The sequence below is a fragment of the Nannospalax galili genome, unplaced genomic scaffold, assembly GCF_000622305.1.
Source record: "Nannospalax galili isolate Female #2095 unplaced genomic scaffold, S.galili_v1.0 scaffold1431, whole genome shotgun sequence".
Lineage (NCBI taxonomy): Eukaryota > Metazoa > Chordata > Mammalia > Rodentia > Spalacidae > Nannospalax > Nannospalax galili.
In genome coordinates this window covers 317,130-338,569 of record NW_008329675.1, presented here as the reverse complement: position 1 = coordinate 338,569, position 21,440 = coordinate 317,130, and the positions used below count along the sequence as shown (strand labels likewise).

At 44.1% G+C, this 21,440-nt stretch overlaps 2 protein-coding genes across 7 annotated transcripts in view; one reads left to right on the top strand and one right to left on the bottom strand.

Annotated features, from left to right (window-relative positions):
• Positions 1–12,057, bottom strand: part of LOC103740521 (zinc finger protein 260-like) — a 37,210-nt gene extending 25,153 nt beyond the window's left edge. For 5 of the 6 annotated variants that reach the window (XR_003850841.1, XM_017800162.2, XM_008841174.3 and 2 more), the window contains exons 1-4: positions 11,921–12,057; positions 10,005–10,131; positions 4,744–4,836; positions 282–391 (exon numbers count right to left, since the gene is read on the bottom strand). Coding sequence is in view for 4 of the 6 variants with exons in the window: in XM_017800162.2 (XP_017655651.1) it covers positions 282–391; positions 4,744–4,836; positions 10,005–10,131; positions 11,921–12,001 (411 nt within the window). In the remaining 2 variants the exon portion in view is untranslated. Of the gene's footprint in view, positions 1–281; positions 392–4,743; positions 4,837–10,004; positions 10,132–11,920 lie in introns of those variants that run through there. The other variant, XM_017800172.2, reaches the window with a different exon arrangement.
• A 6,739-nt stretch (positions 12,058–18,796) lies between these two features.
• Positions 18,797–21,440, top strand: part of LOC103740513 (zinc finger protein 420) — a 41,974-nt gene continuing 39,330 nt past the window's right edge. Inside the window, exon 1 of the mRNA XM_008841160.2 lies at positions 18,797–18,919. Coding sequence (XP_008839382.1) covers positions 18,839–18,919 — 81 coding nt within the window. The 5' untranslated portion in view covers positions 18,797–18,838. The remainder of the gene's footprint in view (positions 18,920–21,440) is intronic.

Below are 21,440 nucleotides of genomic sequence, written 5' to 3'. Positions count from 1 at the left end.
ATTCCAGAAGTGTTTCTAGTCCTTTGAACTACACTGAGAGCTCATTTTAAATGTAATGCTTGGCCAGGCATGGTGGCACATGCCTTTAATCCCAGCACTTGAGAAGCAGAGGCAGACAGATCTCTGTGAGTTTGAGGCCAGCCTGGTCTACGATAGTAAGTTCCAGGACAGCTGGGGCTACAGGGAGATACTATCTCAAAAAGACCAAAAAAAAAAAAAAAAAAAAAAAAAATATTGAAAAAAAAAAAAAAAAAAAAAAAAAAAAAAAAAGTATTGCTTACGTCAACAATCTCTTCACTTGATGTCCTGCTGTTGGTGATTCCAACTTGCCATAGATGACTCCTGTCATTTTTCAAGATGGTTTTCATTTTGGTGGTTACTTTGTGTACACCTATAATGTTATTAACAAATATTTTCCATGAATCACACTTAAATCTTTTATATGCAATAGACATGTGTGGTTACTAATTATCATACAAATTTTTAAATAAATTGACTTATGGTAAGTGCACGGATTTTAGACTTTCATGACGAAATATAACAACACTAGTATATGATGCGGAATGAAATCATGCCTCTTTTTTTTTTTGCCTTGTTTTACTCTATTGAAACATGTAGAGATAAATTATCTTAGCTGGCTTTTTTTTTTTTGGTCTTTTTGAGACAGGGACTCCCCGTAGCCCCAGCTGTCCTGGAACTCACTATGTAGACCAGGCTGGCCTTGAACTCACAGAGATCCACCTGCATCTGCCTCCTGAGTGCTGGGATTAAAGGTGTGTGCCACCACGCCCGGCTTCTGTTGTTTGTTTTTATATTGTCATTTAGCCTACTTCTCCCTTGTTCCTTTTATTAATTATAAGAAATAAACAAATTTTACTCAACATGACATCGATGTGACATGTAAAATTGGACAATTTTCTTCAGTTATATTTAAGGTGTTAGCACCAAGAATATACTCTCTTCTAAACAGGGCAGAGAAAGGATTCCCATTCATCTATGTTTCAATCAGTGTAGCTCAGTGTGAAATGCCCCATAAACTAGGTAAAAGGAAAAGTAACAAGAATAGAGCAGACTCGAGAGCTTAGTGGTAAAAAGCACAAACTTAATGATGTAAGTATGATCCTCACAATCCACAAAACGGTGGAAGAAAACCAACTCCATAAATTGTCAACTTGCTTCCACAAAGAGGGTGAAAGACACCCTCCAACATATCATGTCTGGCACACATACACGTAATGAAGAAAAAAAAAAATGAAATTTAAAAAATAAAAAATAAAGCCGGGCATGGTGGCACATGCCTTTAATCCCAGCAATTGGGAGGCAGAGGCAGGTGGATCTTTGTGAGTTCGAAGCCAGCCTGGTCTACATAGTGAGTTCCAGGACAGCTGGGGCTACAAGGAGACCTTGTCTCAAAACGGCCAAAAATAAATAAATAAATAATAGGGGCTGGAGAGATGGCTCAGTGGTTAAGAACACTGATTGCTCTTGTAGAAGACCCAGGTTCGAATCCCAGCACCCACATGGCAGCTAACAACTATCCGTAACTCGTTTCAGGGGATCTGATAGCCTCTTCTGACCTCCACGGGCATTACATGACACAGGCACACTTACCTACACGCAGGTAATACACGCATACACACAAAATTAATTAAAAAATAACAGAAAAACATCAAAGGAATAGGTCAAAAAGAAAGGACAAGAGATGAGAATATAATGGAAACACAAAATAAGCATATATGGGATAAAAACAGAAACAAAAAATACTAAAAACATTTTATCTATCCTCTAATAGTCAAAAGGATGTGGGGGTTACTGGGCTATAGTTAAAGTCTGATGTAATTCCTCTGTCCTCACCTTGACAGTTCATCATTTATGCTGGCTGACTCCTGGCACATTAAGGTAAGTTGGCAGTAACAGACAGCATTAAGTTAAGAAAATTGCTTCTTTGCATAAAAGGAGCAAATACTGGCTGGACGTGGTGGCGCACACCTTCAATCCCAGCACTTGGGAGACAGAGGCAGGTGGATCTCTGTGAGTTCAAGGCCAGCCTGGTCTACACAGTGAGTTCTAGGACAGCTGGGGCTACAGGGAGACCCTGTCTCAAAAAGAAAAAAAAAAAAGAGCAAATACTGAATTTTAATTTGTGGATTTCTAGATAGAGGTCACAATTTTTTTCCAGAGACAAGACAAGGCAAAGTCCAATAGGAAGGGTGAGCCCCAAGCGCCAGATTATGGCAGACCAGTGGGAAATATAACTTTACTTGTGGGTCTCAGTGTGTTCAGAAACCAGAAAATAATAAACCACACAGTGATGATGAGGAGTCTGTGACAATCCAGAGACCTGTAGATTCCTACAGGACCTCAGAGCTGTCAGTCCATGGAGAATAAGCTACCTGCTCACTCAGGTCTGAGTCTTCCCATGTTCTGTTCTGATTCACAAGGAAGAGGACTTATTCTTCCTTACATAAGGCATAACCACCAAGCCCTCCTAACTTCCGAATATTCTCCATCTCACCCTGTCAGTTTCCATGGCTGGCTAGTGGCCACCTTCCAAACAGAACTGCTGTCAGTGTGTCTAAAACTTCCTGGCATTTTTTTACCATTCCCGATATTCATGTGTAAGGAGTAGAGGGTGTGTGAAAACTGCACTGCATGAGAGGTGGATAAGTGAAATCAATTTGTTTTTTAAAGCTAGTTTCCAAGATGAAATGACTGTACACAACTGAACACTGGAAAGAACCGGAGGTTGGGAGGGGGATGTGTAAGCATGGAAATAGTTCGATCCACAGTACTACATCAAACAAAAGTACATTGGAGTATGCCTGAAATTCAACCAATCAGGAAGTAGAGTCAAAAGGAAGACACATTCAAGGTTGAGTTTGAGGCCAGGTTTCCTGGGTGACAGGAGACACTGCACAGTTGCAACTCCCAAAAAAAAAACCAAAGGATTTTGGGTGGTCATGAATGGCAGCTCATTGGCCTCAGGGCATTTTGGATTCTATGTGTTTACAGCCAACATACAACCTTTGAGTTCTGCTCAAACCTGGACTCTACACTATTTTTCCTCTGTATCGTCTTTTGATTTTTCCACTTATACACTGTCCTGAAACCACTTTTTCATTTTTGTTTTGTTTTTAATATAGGGTTTCCCTGTACCCAAGCTGATCTGGAGATCATTAGGCAGACCAGGCTGGACTCAATCTGATAGAGATCTGCCTGCCTCTCCCTCCGGAATGCTGGGATTAATGGTCTATACCACTATGCCTGGCCCCTGACACTGTTCCCTTTTTTTTGCATTTTTAAAAAGTATTTTTTAATTCATTTTTTGAGACAGAGTCTCCCTAAAGCCCACACTGGCCAGGAACTCACTATGTAAACTAGGCTGACCTCCAACTCAGAGATCTCCCTGCCTCTGCTTAAAGAATGCTGGTACTGGGGCTGGAGAGGTGGCTGAGCAGTTAAGAACATTGGTTGTTCTTGCAGAAGACCTGAGTTCGAATCCCAGCACCCACATGGTGGCTAACAACTGTCCATAACTCCAGTCCCAGGGGATACGACAGTCTCTTCTGACTTCTGCGGGCACTGCATGACACGGGTGCACTTACCTGTAGGCAATACACGCATAAAAAAGTAAAATAAAATAACATAAATAAAAATGCTGGTATTAAAGGTGTGTACCACTACTCCTGGCTGACATCTCTTTCTTAATCTCCAATAATCTTCCCCCATCTCTCCTAGGACTATATTATCTCCTTTATTCACTTTAATTAACCCATTAATGAGGTAACATGGAGAAAACTTTTAATCTTCCTTCTTAACAAGGAAATTATGATACTCTTTCTCATTTTCTTACAAATTCCGCAGGTGGATGCAACAAGAACTATATTAATACTCTGAGGTGTGCAAATTTCCAGATTTGTATTTACATTTTAACCACAGTCACTATCAATTTGGAATTGTATCTAACCGTGTATTATACACCAAAATGCGGAAAAGGCATCCCAAGAGAAAGCAGGACTACTTCCTTAATAGTGACTAAGTTTCATGTTTTTCCTAAAATAAAACTGCATTTATTTTCTTCCTCTGATCCTCGATCTTATCTTTGTCCATTATCTCACCATCATACCTGACTTTGCTTAATTTCTTTTCACAGTGTGGAATCACATCAAGGAAAGATGCATTTGTGTGAGTACTTCTGAAATCACAATTAGAACAGAATGGTTGATTAGGTCACCAGAGACCCATTGTTGGAAGAACAGGTCAACAAAGGCCTGATATAAATATAAAACAGAGAAGAAAGAGCCACTGAGAATTTAGGTAAACTATCTGACCAATGAAATTATCTCACCATCTGGGTGTGGTTGACCATGTCTTCAATTACAGAATGTGGGATATACAGGCAGGAGAACATGAGTTCAGAACCAGCCTCAGCTCTATGGGAAGTATAAGACCATCAGTGTTGCAAAAGATCCCATCTCAAAAAGCTAAAAAGAAAATGTCTCAGATCTCCCCAGAAATTGAATTTTTGGCAAATCTAAGGAACAATGATTTAGTCAAAACCTCAAGGAGAAAAGGTGACATGGCTAAGTTTCCAGAAACTGCAAAAATCATGTGTCTGATTCATCACATCAGCTCTCCTATGAACCTGGGCTGAAAAAACACTGGTGGGAAGACGTCAACATGACCAACACCTGATGACTTGGCTTCTTGCTGACCTCCCTTGCTCAAGATGACTTCACTGACCTGGGAGGCTTGGGATGGAGGCTTCTCCCACACTCCATGGGCCAAATCCATTTTCTAACTTGAAGATCAATTCAGGTTTGTTTGTGCAGTGCCCTGTAAGAAATAAAATGCAAATTAAGCCAGAGTGCTAAATCAAGTCCACTGATGAAAGATAACTGCTCTAATTCAGGAACCTGGATTTAGTCATTGGATCAGAATATTTCATTAGAGAAGGTTGATAGACACGCTGTTCCCTCACTAGAACATTACCTTTGAGTGGCATAAGGCTTCATGATCCATAACCAAAGTAATAATTTTAAGAACATTTGAAAAAAAAGAGAAAGTACCATAAAATTAGAAAGACATACTATTTAGGACACTTGAAAACGAGTCAGTAATCATAAAAAAAGCACCAGAAAATTTTTTTTTACAGTGGAAGCCTTCCATTAATGAAAAAAAAAAAACATAAAATAGTATAAAACATCACATTTTAACTAGTAGGTTTGAGAAAAGACATATTCTGAGCATAGAAAAAAATTTTTTAATGAATCCAGGCAGATTAAGGAAGGCTATACCTTTTAGGATGAGGAAACCACAAGTGAAAAAGCAAACATTTGCCTCATAGGTGTTTCAGAAGAAAAGAGAGGATGACAAATGACCTATTCAGTGAAGAATACAAGGCACAAGAGAAACAAACACAGAGTCAAGATGCTCACAGGAACACTAATAGATTTCCCAAACAAATGATTCTGGGTCACATTACAGTCTACTGCAAAACTCTAAGCAAACAGAATTCTAAATACTTCAAGTGAAGACTGATGCCTCATCTAAAAGAACAGCTGTATACACCAGTATCACAATGACTTCAGAGCTATACATGGATACAGCAACCGAACTATAAATGTAGTATTCTTGTTCCGTAGAAACATTCCTTCAGGAACGAGCAGAGATGCCAACAGAACACAAACAGTAAACTTTGTATCTATCTGGAAAAACTCAAACTTACGACATTCACCAGGATTCCTACTGAAGGTGATAGAAGCAGCAAGTTGAAGAGGAGGAGACTGAGCAGACAAGAAGCAAGGGATGGTTCTCTAACCTGTGTGCCTGCATGCAAGTCATCATCCATGCTGTGGTGGGCTTTTCAATGTAGGTGCTTTTGAGTCCTCCATGCTCCTAAACCATACTTATGCAAGTAATCATTTATTCACTAGGTTGGACTTTCCTGTGATCATTACTTTGGTTCACCTGGGTTCTATGTCTAGGGTGAGCAGATGGGTAGGTGTTACATTTCCCCAGGAAAAGTCTCATTCCAAACACTTGGAACTTCTAAGTGACGCTGCATCTGTGTGAGGGTGGAACAAGGTGAGGGTGAGGTACTGATGGTCGGGCCTCCTTTCACCACATGGCATGGGATACTGTGCTTGCTTGACATGCAACCAAGGTGGAATTCTCTACCCAGAGGAAAGACTGGGTGGGCAGCCCATCGGGAAATCCTAATAGTAATGTCTTCCTACCTGGTATGAAATGTTATGCTTGTTTGAAGAGTGAGGTGTCCAATTACTCTGAATTTAGAATGATGATTTGAGACACAAAAAAACAAATTCTGAAATGTGTCATAAAATAATAAAGATAATATAAATGACTATCACAAATATAAATACAGAACAGAGGCCAGGTAAGGTGGTGCAGTAATAACTGGATCTGTGAATTTGAGGCCAGCCTGGTCCATATAACAAATTCAAGGCCAATTAGGGGCACAGATTAAAAAAAAAAAAACAGTAGGAGCCAAGTGTGGTGGCATACACCTTTAATCCCAGCACTAGGGAGGCAGAGGCACGCAGATCTCTGTGAGTTCAAGGCCAGCCTGGTCTACATAGTGAGTTCCAGGACAGCTGGGGCTATAGGGAGACCATGTCTCAAAAAAGACCAAAAAAAAAAAAAAAAGAACCCAACAAAAAAACCCCAGTACAATTCTTCTTCTAAATACTATACGTAGAAGTCCTACATAATACCAATAAGGCACTAAATCCCTGAGAAGCAGACAGGACCACTGATAACAAGACTGGGAATCTTCCTGATTCTTCTACCTGAAACAAAGTTCTCAAGGCTTTTTCTCCACGCCGCAGGGCAGAGCCCTCTATTCCAGCTGACCACTCCACATCAGTTAATTAAGGTCAGTCCTGGACATAATCTCAGCTTTGACCTGACAGTCTATCAGCACTCTCTTCTTTGTTTAAGTTGACAAATACACAATTAGTGGAAGGGGACCTAAGCCTTACCACCAACACTACCTAAAAGACTCAGGCTCCTGTAGAGGCTTTGAATTCTTGGTTTCCACATCCTCTCCCCTTTTGGAAAGTCTTTCTTGTATGCGAGAATGTATTTCTTTACTTTTTAATAACGTCTGCTACCTCTTGAGACTGTATTTTTCCTGCCTTTTAAATCTTTAATTGGCAGAGAAAATGAACCAGATCAAGACCTCCAGATTGTAACAACAGTATCCACTGAAGGAAAATAAGTTCAGGTGAAATAGAATTATGCATAGAAATCTGGAGTTCCTTGCACACTACAGGATTGCTGATAAAAACCAAGATACAAGTAAAGATAAGTGTGCATCAAGGATGGAGAGAAGACTCAGGGTTTGGGTCCCAACACCCACATGGCAGCTTCCAACTGAAGTAACTCCTGATCCAAGGGATGTGATGCCCTCTTCTGGCCTGAGGACTGCATGTATGTGGTACATATACATACATGCAGGATGTTGTGGTTTAAATGTTTCCCACTAGGAATGGTGGTACAAACATTTAATCCTGGCACTCCAGAGGCAGAGGCAGCTAGATCTCTGTGAGTTCAAGGCCAGCCTGGTCAACATAGTGTGTTTCAAGCCAGCTGGGGCTATAGGGAGACCAGTTTCAAAAAGATAAAAAAAAAAAAAAGAAATGCTCCTCCTAGGCTAACAAATTTGAACACTTAAGTCATAAGTCACTGTTTGAGCAATGGGTAACATTTGGAGCCTTGCTGGAGGAAGAATGTCACTGGGGATGGGTTTTGAGTGTTCACAACCTTGCCTAACTGACTCTCATCTCTAAGCTTGCTTCTCATACCGCCATGTCTGCTGCTTTCTGTCATGCCTCCCTGCTATGTTTGACTCTTTTTTTATTATTATTACTTTTTAATTTTATATGTATGCATGTTTTGCCTGCATGTAGGTAAGTGCACCCGTGTTGTGCAATACCCTCAGAGGACAGAAGAGGCTGTTGGGGATCCCTTGGAGTTAACAGACAGTTGTTAGCTGCCATGTGGGTGCCGGGATTCAAACCTGGGTCTTCTGCAAGAACAGTCAGTGTTCTTAACTGCTGAGCCATTTCTCCAGCCCCTTATGTTGGACTCTTATACATCAGGAACTTTAAACCAAAATAAACACATTCACCTACAAGTTGCTTTTGGTCATGGTTTTATCACAGCAACTAGAAGTAATTAACACACTGGGAAAACCTTTGTATACATGATATAAAAGGCATGTGTTCATTAACATAAATATAGGTAAATATATATGGCGGTTAAAGATAAATGCTTCTCAGCTGGATGTGGTGGCAAATGCCTTTATAGCCAGCACTGGAGAAGAAGAGGTGGGAGATAGAGATCCATACCAGTTTGGTCTCCATAGAGTGTTCCAGGCTAGCTCTGACTACATGGAGACCTTTTTTCAAAAAAGGATCAAAAAATAATAGAAAAAAAACCAAACCCCAACAACTACCAAAAAAAGAAAAGAAAGACAAATGCAACTCATTAAAATGAGAGAAAACCCTGAAAACCCTGCCACAGTGACAAGGACAAACCTGCAGTGCACTGTGTAGCTGCAGTAGTTGTAGTGCAGCTACTTCCTGGGGTTCTATCTGAGCAGCCAAAACTGGCCAACAGTGACTGACTGCTATACACAGAGAGAAACAGCAGATATCAAGTTGATAATGATGGGAATGGGGCTGTTAAAATCCTTCACAGGATTATCATGCACCCAACTAAGATTTCATCTAAGGCTGCCTGTTTTTCTATCCAAAAGGGGAAGAAATCAGTAAAAATAACAAGGGCTGGAATTTTTGCTGATAAGAGCTGTCTGGAAATCAGCTTTCTATACTATGTTTCTTCCTAAACTCAGCAATTCACCAACCTGGAATTGAAGGAACCTATCTCTGGGCTGTCTATTTCCTGCACACCTGTGAACACGTTTCTTCTACAACGGCCCATGAAAGTCAAGGGCAGCTGTGTGGTGGTTTGGATGAGAAATAGCCTACATAAGCACATGTATCTCGACACTAGGTCACTAGTTGGTGGCAGTGTTTGGGAAGGTTCATGAAACTTTAGGAGGTGTAGGAAAGTAGAAAGAAGGCTGGGCTTTGACATTTATACCCTGGTTGCTCTTAATTTCTACCTTTGCTTTCTGTGATGACATGTGATCTCTCTGCTTCTTGAAGGCCAGGCTGGCCTCTCGCTCCTAATGCAATTTATTCCACACTATGATAAGCTCTCTTCCTCTGGAACTGTAAACCAAAATGAATCCTATTCTCCTGTAAGCCACTTTTTACGAGGTATATCACAGAAGCAGAAAAGTTAAGTAATACGGTAAGTGATATATATCATGCATAGAAAGAATCATCCTGCATGTTCTTATCCTATTTGTAGGTCATAGTTGACCTCAAACAAACAGAAAACAGTAGTGATTAAATTATGGCAAAGGTACAGGAGAAAAAGGGTGGGGGAAAGATAGGTAGTGTTTAGTGAGATGCATACAGAAGTGAGGAGGAACTTCATAGGATCATAGAACAGTAGTGAATATATGGTTGACAGCAAGCAACTGAATATTTCCATATCAGTATCACATCTGAAATGCTCCCAATACAAACAAGTACTGCCTGAGACTTACTGGTTACCTTCACCTGATCATTACACAGAGGTGTACTGCAAAGCCACTGCTTACACAGACATGTGCTCTTACCATGTGTCTGATGAAAATGTTTAATACAGCCAGTGTTAAAAGTTAGAAGCAAGCTGGGCATGGTGGCGCACGCCTTTAATCCCAGCACCCGGGAGGCAGAGGCAGGTGGATCTCTGTGAGTTCAAGGCCAGCCTGGTCTACATAGTGAGTTCCAGGACAGCTGGGGCTACAGGCAGACCCTGTCTCAAAAAGACCAAAAAAAAAAAAAAAAAAAGGTTAGAATCAGTTCCTATACTCATCAACCCAGAATGTGATCTGTCTTAGAGTTACAGAAGAGGTAACTCACCCAAGAACAGCAGGCTGCCGTAGTTCTCCAGCATCACATCCCTGTAGAGGCTCCTCTGCGCACTGTCTAGAAACTGCCACTCATCCTGGGTGAAGCCCACAGCTACATCCTCAAATGACACAGAACCCTGTAATGACACAATTCTCTTCAACCAGGCTATCAGCACTGGGAAAGAAAATGGTACTTCACTGTTCCTTTTGTAGGTATCTAACCAGTCAGAGTGTCATGCTGGATTTGACCAAGGGGAGAAAGAAAAATCAATATAAATATCTTACATCTGTTATATAATATACAGAGTTAAGAAAACATGATTAAGCCCAGCGTGGTGGCACACGCCTTTAGTCCCAACACTCGGGAGGAAGAGGCAGACAGAGCTCTGTGAGTTCAAGGCCAGCTTGGTCTACATAGTGAGTTCCAGGACAGCTGGGACTACAGAGAGACCCTGTCTCAAAAAGACCAAAAAATAAGAAAAAAAAAAAGAAAGAAAACATGATTAAATATATACTGACACCATTAATCCCAGCACTTGGGATTCAGAGACAGCAAGATTTCTTTGAGATCAAACACCCCTATGTGCCTAGCAACACTGTTACTCCAGTTCCACAGGATCTGATGGCCTCTTCTGACCTCTGGGCACTGCACAACATGGGTGCACTTAAACACATCCACGCCAAACACTCAGATACATAAAAGAAAACTTTAAAAAGAAAAAAATGGTATGTACTGGGCATGACATTGATGCTCTCTCCTTACCTCCACCTCCCAAGCGCTGGAATTGCACAGGTGCCGCCTCACCTTCCTCACGTAGCAAGCAGCACCGTGTGGATGCAAGGCAAGCTGTCTTCCCCCTGAGCTACAGCTACGACCGCCTGTACCTACACCCCCAGATCTGACGCCCTGCTCTGACCTCCGCAGAGCCCCGGCCAGGCGAGGCGGGTTCCCTGGGCTGCAGGGCGCCGGGACCAACCACCTTCCTGAGCCCCGCTCCGGCCGCCCCCGCCCGGAGGCCGCAGACTGTTAGGGTTCCAAATAGCAGCCCCACCTCTCCCCAACAGGGACCTACAGACTTTGGAGCCTGGAAAAGGGAACTTAGCTGATAAGCACCTTGACCTTTGAGGTCAAGAAGAACAAACTCTGCTGAGAAGCAGCCTGCCTTTCCTCTGACCTCCAAAGATAAGATAAGCAGAGTTCCTCTTATCTTAAGAGGAAAAAGTAAACACTTCCACACCCTAATCCCACCTGCCAGGCTTTCCTGCTTCCCCCTCCCTGATTTCTCCCCCCAAACATTCCCCCTTCCACACCCTAAAGTCCCCATATGTAAAGTCCCAGCTCACAATCCATGGGCGGCTTTCCTGAACATCTTTCCCTGACTCCCTTCCCTTCCCCCTTCCCCCTTCCCCCTTCTCCCTTCCCTTCCCTTCCATCTTTCCCTTCGTGGACATCTTTCCCTTCTCGAGGGAAAGGTGCCCCGTGCGAAATAAATCTGTGTCCCACTGAGAATTCCATGTAAAGTCCCAGCTCACAGCCTGTGGGCTGACATCTTTCCCTTCCTTTCCCTCTTTCCCTTCGTGGACATCTTTCCCTTCCCGAGGGAAAGGTGCCCCGGGCGAAATAAATCTGTGTCCCGTTGAGAATTCCATCTGAACCTCGGTGCCTCATCCATCCGCTCGTGCCTTCCTCCATCCACGCCGCACGCTCGCTCCCGCCCATTCTCTACCTATCACAGACCAGGGCCGAGAACCCCGCGCCCCGCCGCGACCGCTCCACAACCCCACTTGCGCCCTCCCGAGCCCAGGACTCCTGCGGACAGCGCTGCAACCGGGGCTCGAGGCCCCGAGCAGGGCCGGGACAGGACATCCAGGGCTCCCGGAGCGGCGGGGAGTGGACTCGGCCTCCTTCGGTCAGGACCCGCTCACCATCTCCTGATTCCCGGACATCCCGTCCTCACTGCGCTCCTCCCGCAGCAGAGTCGGAGGGCGCAGACAACACGCAGACATTCACGGCTCCGGAACCACAGAGAACGCAGGACGGGAAAACGGCCAAAGATGGCTGGAGACAGAGCCCGCCCCCACCCCCGCGCTCGTCAGCCTGATTGGACGCTTTTCCAACGGTAACGCTGATTGGATGGAGCTTCGGCCTGACTTCGTGACTGACAGTAGCTGGCAGGAAATCCCGTGGGAGTAAAACACCAGGAAGTTCTTCCTCCGATTGTGAAAATCCCGACGCCTGTGATTTTTCACTAAGCCTTGAGCTCGTGGCTGCATCAGGTTTGAGTTCCGGGTAAACCGATGTTATTCACATACTGGGCAGGGAAGAAACCTAGCCACAGACCCCCAACCTGCTTGTAAGACTGAGGAGGTTTGTAGACAAGGCCAGCTCTGTACTCAGGGTCTCTGTGCCTCTTTCCACATTCCTCACAGCCCTGCCTCCTACTGGACAGTGACTCAGGCGCTCAGGAGATGACATCACAGGATGAGAGAATGAAAAGCGAATGACAGCTGGGCGTTGTGGCGCGTGCCTTTAATCCCTGCACTGGGGAGCCAGAGGCAGGCGGGCGTCTGTGAGTTCCAGGCCGGCCTGGTCTGCATAGTGAGTTCCAGAACAGCTGGGACTACAGGGAGACCCTGTCTCAAAAAAGAAAGAAAGAAAAAAGAAAAGAGAATGACGACAAGTTCAGTCCCCAGAGCTGTGTCATGGGTGAATGAAAGCTCACAGCAAAACCACCAAACATGATCACTCCGTGGGAAAAATCAGTCTATTGGGTCTCTTAGCAGCCCGGTCTGTTTCAAAGCCCAGAAATGCCAAAAATACTTGAGAACTCTTGTCTAATCTCTAAAACTTTAAAGTTACTCTCTTCAGAGGGGACAATATTAGAGCAGCATATAGCCCCACAAATTCTCAGGAAACCAAGCTTTTCTTTCAATCCCTGACTGCAGAACACTTAAAATGGGATTCTCACCATGGAGACCTGTGCATACTAGTCCATATTCTCCCCCAGATTTATCTCTGTAGGGGAGAGGAAGGGCAGGAACACTTTTGCCTTAACCCAGGTCTCTCAAGGGCCAAGAGCAGTCCTGATGCCATTCTTGTTCTCCGTCTTGTGGAAACAGGCATTGCAGGTTTCCCTGCCTTGGGTCCACCACCCTAGACATGGGCAATAAAAATTTTAGGCTTCTAAACTCTCAGGTAGACAGAGACATCAGACATGTACATCACCACCATGCCTGGTTTCCGGATGGTTTTTATTCACACTGGACTACAAGTAAACATGTAAGCTTAGTCATAAATCGTTTTGATTCATAGACTGTTAAGAAATTCAAGAAAGTGTTTATTTTAAATGTATGGGAGAGTTAGATTTACTCATTATATAAGCAATTCCATCACCATGTAATTTAATTTAGAGGATAAAAATATTTGGAGGACTGGAGAGATGGCTCAGTGGTTAAGAACACTGGTTGTTCTTGCAGAAGACCTGAATTTGAATCCCAGCACCCACATGGCAGCTAACAACTGTCTGAAACTCCAGTCCCAGGGGATCTGACGGCCTCTTCTGGCCTCTGTGGGCATTGCATGACACGGGTGCACTAACACACATGTAGGCAATACACTCATACACATAAAATGAAAAATAAAAATAAAAAATTAACCAAAACCAGGTGTGGTGGTGGTCACATTTAATCCCAGCACTGGGGAGGGAGAGGCAGGCAGATGTCTGTGAGATCAAGGCCAGCCTGGCTACATAGTGAATTCCAAGACAGCTATCCAACAGAGAGAAGGAAGGGGTGTTACCAATAACAAGTTCAGCTTTAAAAGCATCCTCCACCTTGCAAATGAGGCTGGATGGCAGAAAGCCACAAGCTCTGCCTGTCTCTGCTTCTCCAGCTATGGCATAATAAGTGCATGATGCTTTCGGATTCACATCAGAGGAGGCTAAGGTCAACTTTCTTCCATCGTCCTGAATGTGAGTTCCTCCGACACCAGTACCTCCATCATGCTGCCTAAGTTCAATCCCAATGAGATGAAACTCATATACTGATGTGTAGTGGAGGCAAGGTCAGTTTCACATCCGCCTTGGCCCCTGTGATTGGACCCCTGAGTCTTTCTCCTAAAACAGTTGGTGATGACGTTGCTAAGGCAACCAGCGATTAGAAAGGTCTGAGGATTACAGTGAAACTATTCAGAACAGACAGGCTCAGGTTGAAGTTGTGCCTTCTGTCTCTGTCCTGGTCATCGAAGCCATCAGCCCATGGGTTGTGAGCTGGGCTTATATACGGGGGCTTCAGGGTGCAGAAGGGGGGAAGTTTTTTGGAAAAAGGGGGGAAGCAGGAAAAGCAGGGCTTGTAAACCTGGCTCCATTCAGTCTGCCAGCCAGGATCTGGGTCAGGAAGTGTTTACTTTTTTGTCCTCCTAAGACAAGGGAAAAGCTGCTGTACTAAAACAGCTCCTAAAATCTCTTTAACAGGCATTTTGTTTTTTTTTTGTCCTCTTACAAGGGAAAAGCTGCTGTACTAAAACAGCTCCTAAAATCTCTGGTTAACAGGCAGGTTCTGCTTATCTTGTCTTCGGAGATCAGAGGAAAGGCAGGATGCCTCTTAGAAGAATCTGCTTCCCTTGACTTCAAAGACCAAGGTGCTTTTCAACTCAGTTCCCTTTTTCAGGCTGGAAAAATCCGAAGTCCATGGGTCCCTGTTGGGCGGTGGGGAGCTGCTGCTGTTTGAAACCCTAATAAAGAAGACAACCTCAACCTCACTCCTCATTTACTTTTGGGATCATCTCTTCACATTTACCCAGGACAATAGGTCTATCTTAAAATCCTCCCCAGGGACAGAGGACACTCATGAAGCTGTCTGGAACAGATGCTCTCAAGTTGTCTTCATGTCTACAACTACAGGCAAGCCATAAGGCCTGCCACTGTGGCCTGGTGCCTCCAAAGTTGAGAAGCCCATATGACCTCTCCTCTGAGTGTCTTGGAAATTCCCAACTACTCTTCCAGTGTAACCCAGATAAAATCCACACAGATACTTCTAGACACCAGTGGATAATCACTATCTCTAATACTGACTCCCACCTTGTCCCATGTATACAACACAACTGTGATACCAATAAGCTCAGTGTGGGCTTGCTCTCATCAGGACCATAATTATCGTACATCTCATTGTTGTCCTCAAATCACCCAATAGTTCCACATTTAAGCACTGACTTTTGCTGATCCTTTACTCCTAGCACCTCTTTCCTCTTTTTAATTCTTGGGGCTGGAGAAATGGCTCACCAGTCAAGAACACTGGCTGCTCTTACAGAGGACCTGGGTTGGCAAACAACCACCTGTAACTCCAGTTTCATGGGATCTGACACCCTCTACTGGCCTCTGTGCGCATTGCATAACATGGGTACACCTATCTACATGCATATAATACTATATAAAATTAAAATAAAATTCTGCTGTGTTTTCAGTCACTTCTTAGTTAACCTTCTGTACTTGATGAATGTCTTGGATTATAGCTCTATTAAGCTCCAGATCAGTGTAGTCTCAGAAATTTCAAGAACAACCTTTTGCCAAGTGTGGACTCCCACCAGTGAGAACCTCTTGATGTCTAGTGACTTCACAGTCTGTACTGCTACTGTGGTACTTAATCTATACCCACTCCAAAATGAAGATCAAGCCATTTATGCCTTTTGGTCCAATACCCTATGTCAATCAGGAATGTCTAGAGGACACTCATGACACCCCATCACAGCCCCAAAGCATTTTCAGAAAAAAGGTGGTCTTATCCTGCATCTCAATGACTTTATGATTTGCAGATACTAAAAAGCCAAACTTTAGAGCACAGTGGGGGATACTTTTAATCTTAGCACTTGGGAAGCTGAGACAAATTGATCTGTAAGTTTAAAGTCAGCCTGTTCTTCATAGAAAATTCCAGGCCAGTTAGTGATAGCCAGTGAGACTCTGTCTGAACAGCAGCAGCAGCAGCAGCAAAAACAGACAAGAACAACAGAAGTCCAAACATTACAGTCCAAAACTAAAAAAACATAATTCCCATGCTCAGGTGGTCAAGCTCTATGACCTGATTTTGGTCCCCAGCACCCACATGGTGGTGGGAGAAAACTGACTCCCACAGAGTTGTCCTCTGACCTCCACAAGTGCATTTGGAATGTGTTGTTTCACACATATGCACATACAGAAAATGAGTGTAAAAATATTTCTTTTAAATTCCCTCATGCTCTAGCAGTCAGATCCTCACACATTGCTTGAAGCCTGAACCAGCGACTTGTTGCCTCAGGCAAACAGTGAAACCCAACTCCAAAGGGTCCCAGGTACAGCACTTTACCACATTGCCTGGTGTGGGAGTGAGATTCTAACATAGATCAAGGCTTTACCTTAGCACTGAGAGGGACCCTGAGAGAGACAGGAAGTAGGAAATGGTGAGACCTCTGTGTACAACTACTCCTTAAGTCAAGTTTTCAAATAGAGGCTACAAAACACAGAAAGAGATGGAGAGACAAAAAGGTACAGATAACCAGACTCTGTGACTCCTGCTTATAAATATCTCATCTGTAGCAAGAGGATTGCTACAAGTTTGAGGCCAGCCTGGGAAATTCAGGACAGACCAGTCCTTCAGGTCTCTGTCCAGAGAGAACAGGGGGAGGCTGCATTACAGGACACCCCAGCCCATGTCCTTCTGAATTGTTTTAGAGGGTGGAGGGGAAATGGGGGAGTAGAGAAAATGAACCTGCCTTCCAGAAACTGGCCCTGAACCCTAACTGTGGGCTATTTGTCTTTGTGTGCATTTTGTTAGCCCTGTCTGTGAGGATCACTGCACTTGTCTCCAAATCTCTTTGACTCTGTGAATAATGAGATCCTTTCTTCTGAGAGAGCAGTATCTGCTCTTCAGTGCTAAGCCATCTCTCAAGTCCCTAATCAAAATTTTAACTTAAAAAAATTTCCAGTCAGTATTTTGGGTATATACCTATAATCCCAAGACCTGAGAGCTGAGGTCAGGAGGATCAGATTTTCCAAGGCAGCCTGTGCTACACAGCACCAAATTTGATACCATCTTGAACTACTTAAGACTTGTTCTTGAAAAATAAACCAAAAAATGATACAGTTTCCTCCCACTTTAAAAATTCCTACTTCACAGCTCAGGCTACCCAGTCAAAATAGTGGAGCTGGAAATTTCACATTCCTCTGATATTGATATGTTCACTTTGAATGAGATATGTATTTATACCTTGCCTCCATAGTTACAAAGTTAAGTGAAAATATTCAACAGCTTAAAAATGTTTATTTATTTATGTTTGTGTTCCTGGGTGTGCATACAACTCATGGAGGTCATAGGACAACTTGGGGAAATCATTTTTCTCCTTCCAACATCTGTGATCTGGTGATCAAATTCAGGTTGTTGCCTTGGTGGCAAGCACCTCTATCCACTGATCCATCTTCAAAGCCCTGGCTTGTCACTCTTACTTCAATTTCCATGAGTTGTTGCCATCTTCTGTCACTCAAGTTCTGAGAGATGGACCTGAATTTCTGATCCATTGGAGGCACTGGTGTAGGATTATCTGATCAGGCTAACACAGAGCAGGGGGCTGGATTTTACAATCTCCAGTGCCATCTTTCTTCCATCTTTGTCTCTGGCCCCACAATCCTTGTTGTCTCAGGAGCCTCAGATTATTAGCTTGTGTTCTCTTAGGGTGACTTGCTGTTGCTGGGAAAACCATAGTGAGGACATACATGTCAAGAAGTACTCACATAGTGCTGTTAGAAAACTAAACAGAGTATGTTAAGAGAAAGGTTTGATATTATTTCCACTTCTTTGTTTTGCTACATTCATTTAGTTTTTATTTTTTTTTTGGGGGGGTTGTCACTATGTAGGTCTGGCTGACATGGAACTCTTAGACTTTCACCTGCCTCCTGACTGCTGGGATTAAAGACATGCATCACTATGACTGGCTTATTTCCACTTTGAATACCATATATATTTATGAATAATGTTTAAGGTGATGCAGTGGACATGTGCTATGGAAAAATCAGAGACCAACAGCCGAAGACAGGTGAGGAGAGGAAGTTTAATTTGATAATAATGGGACTGACACCAGGAATCAAAGGACTCAAATCCCCTGTTAAAGTTTTGGAGGGTTTTTATACTCAAAAGGTACATAGCATATACATGGTAATTAAGTAAGATAACCGAGGGCCGCAAAGGTAATAGAAATGCAGGGGTTACAGGAATGCAAAAGCCTTAGCAACAAAGATTTTTACACAGAAATGTGATAGTTTTGGAAAACAAAGACTTCAATCCTGGATAACCATAGGGGGCAGGGGAAGATTCCTGTTCGCCTCCCCATCCCCAGAATTCTTAATTACCATCACATTGTAAAATCTTTTAGTATCTGGTAAGCTTTACTTCCACAGTACATGCAGAAGGCAAAGTGTGGAAATCCTTCCTTAAAGTGCCGGGAAGGGAAGAACTTGCCTTTTTTCTTTTACACTGATTTATTCACTGTGTGCATGTGTGTGCGTGTGTGTGTTTGTGTTGAACGTGCCATGGCCTGACGGAGGATGTCAGAGGACAACTTGCAGCATAGGTATGTGGGTTCTCCACCTGGCCTTTACCCACTGAGCCTTCACGCCTGGAGGCTGAACTTCTCTATTCTCCCATTGGTTGGTGGTTTCTCCTGTCAATCAGGATCTCAGGGCCTGACCCTGAAGTGGTAATTGAAGCGGTGGGGCGTCAGCTCTGTCCAATCAGGCTGACGGAGTGCGGGGGGCGGGCTCTGTCTCCAGCCATCTTTGGCCGTTTTCCCGTCCTGCGTTCTCTGTGGTTCCGGAGCCGTGAATGTCTGCGTGGTGTCTGCGCCCTCCGACTCTGCTACGGGAGGAGCGCAGTGAGGACGGGATGTCCGGGAATCAGGAGATGGTGAGCGGGTCCCGACGGGAGGAGGCCGAGTCCATTCCCCGCCGCTCCGGGAGCCCCGGGCGTTTTGTCCCGGGCCCCGGTTGCAGCGCTGTCCGCAGGAGTCCTGGGCTCGGGAGGGCGCAAGGGGGGTTGTGGAGCGGCCGCGGCGGGGCTGCAGGACTCTCGGCCCTGGTCTGCGGCCTCGGGGCCGGGGCGGTCGGAGCGGGGCTCGGGAAGGTGGTTGGTCCCGGCGCCCTGCAGCCCCGGGAACCCGCCTTGCCAGGCCGCGGCCCTGCGGAGGTCAGCAGGGCGTCAGATCTGGAGATGTAGGCACAGGCAGCCGTAGCTGTAGCTCAGGGGGAAGACAGCTTGCCTTGCATCCACACGGTGCTGCTTGCTACGTGAGGAAGGTGAGGCGGTAACCAATAACATATGAGGCTGGATTGGTCCTACTACTATTCATACCCAGAGCTGCTGGGACTATAAGTGAGTAGGAATTATCTAAATTTGATGTTACTAGGAACAGGGACACTTAAACGACACTTCAGAGAGTTCCTGTATGTATAACCTGATGCACAGAACGCTAAGAACCTGAGAGTTCGGGGGTTCTGAGGTTGCTAGGTGCATTGTTTGGAGATGGGGGTGTGTGCATAGTAGGTGCAGGTTAAAGAGCATCATTACAAGAACAGGGGTGTGCATATCCACAATCACATGGTGCTCCAGAGTAAACGATTTCCTATGCGTCCCTGCTGCAAAATAAAACAAACATCATGTCATCTCTTGCTCAGAGGGCCTAATATAGTTCTTGAATTTTGTTGGGTTTTATTTTATTTTTTTATTTGTCTTTTTGAGACAGTGTCTCCCTGTATCCCCAGCTGGCCTGGAATGCTCTCTGTAGACCAATCTGGCCTCAAACTCACAGAAATCTGCCTGCTGGGGGTGTCAGCCCTCCAGCTTGGTTAACCTACTGTGCTTCATGGGTGGTTCGCACTCTATACCCTCTCCATTGTCAGCTTTAGAATCAGTTTGTCAGTGTATGTGAAGGAAGTTGCTGGGATTTTTGAGGTTTGACAATACCAAGTCTTTGCAAGCATTAATAGAGTGCTGGGATTAAAGGCATGCACCATCATACCTGGTTTTCTGTTTGTTTTCTTAGTGTCTCCATTAAAGGATAGTTATTTCCTTTCTTAAAAATGTTTTATTTTTAAGCTGGGCATGGTGGCGCACGCCTTTAATCCCAGCACTCAGGAGGCAGAGGCAGGCGGATCTCTGTGAGTTCAAGGCCAGCCTAGTCTACATAGTGAGTTCCAGGACAGCTGGGGCTACAGGGAGACCCTGTCTCAAAAAGACCAGAAAAAAAAAGTTTTATTTTTGTTTTATGTGTATGAGTGTATTACCTGTATGTGTGTAAATGCACCCGTGTTGTGCAGTGCCCATGGAGGTTGAAGATGGCTTCTGATCCTCTGGAACAGAAGGTTGTTAGCTGCTGTGGGTGCTGGGATCTGAGCCTGTGTCCTCTCTTGTCATGCTCAGTTTTTCTCTTTTTGGGGGAGGGGCTTTTTGAGACAAGGTCTCCTTGTAGCCCCAGCTGGCCTAGAACTCACTATGTAGACCAGGCTGGCCTCAAACTCACAGCAATCCACCTGCCTCTGCCTCCCAAGTGCTGGGATTAAAGGTGTGCACCACCACACCTGGCAAGAATATCTATTTTTTTAAGAATATTTTATCATTTTTTGTTTTATGTGCATGAATATATTGCCTTCATGTTGTATGTACATGTACCTGTGTTATGTAGTGCCTGAAGAGGTCAGAAGAGGGCATCTGATCCCATGGAACTGGAGTTGTGGATGGCTGTTAGCCCCATATGGGTGCTGGGAATCAAAACTGAATTCCTCTGAAAGACCATCCAGTGCTCTTAATCCCTGAGCCCTTTCTCCACCCCAGGTCTGTTTTTGAGACCAACCTTGTCTGCATAAGATTGTTTCTAATAAAAATTGAGGGGCTGGAGAGATGGCTCTGTGGTTAAGAACACTAGCTGTTCTTGCAGAAGACCCAGGTTCAAATCCCAACACCCACATGGCAGCTAATAACTGTCTGTAATTCCAGTTCCAGGGACTCTGACAGCCTCTTCTGTCCTCCATGAGCATTGCATGACATGGGTGCACTTACCTACATGCAGGCAATACACACATAAAATAAAAATAAAATGTTAAAAAAAAAAATTAAAAAAAAAAAAAATTGAAAGAAACAAAACTTACCCATTTTGCTGAGATGGTGGGTGTTCCCATATTCCTGGTCTCTTATTGAAAGTACTGAAAATAAGAGCTTAGTCTTCTGCTAACGTAGTGAAGCCATAGAACAGATCAGAGAGGAAGACACTGTCAAGACTGACAGCAAGTCTCATGACTAAGGGTACTCAAAGGATCAGTTATTGTTTGAGACTTCCTTTTACTAAACCTAGTGAGGGTGGGTCTCCTTTGACAGATCATGTCATTTATACAGTTTTCTTACTGTGCATGTCCCTTCCCTTAAAATATATGTC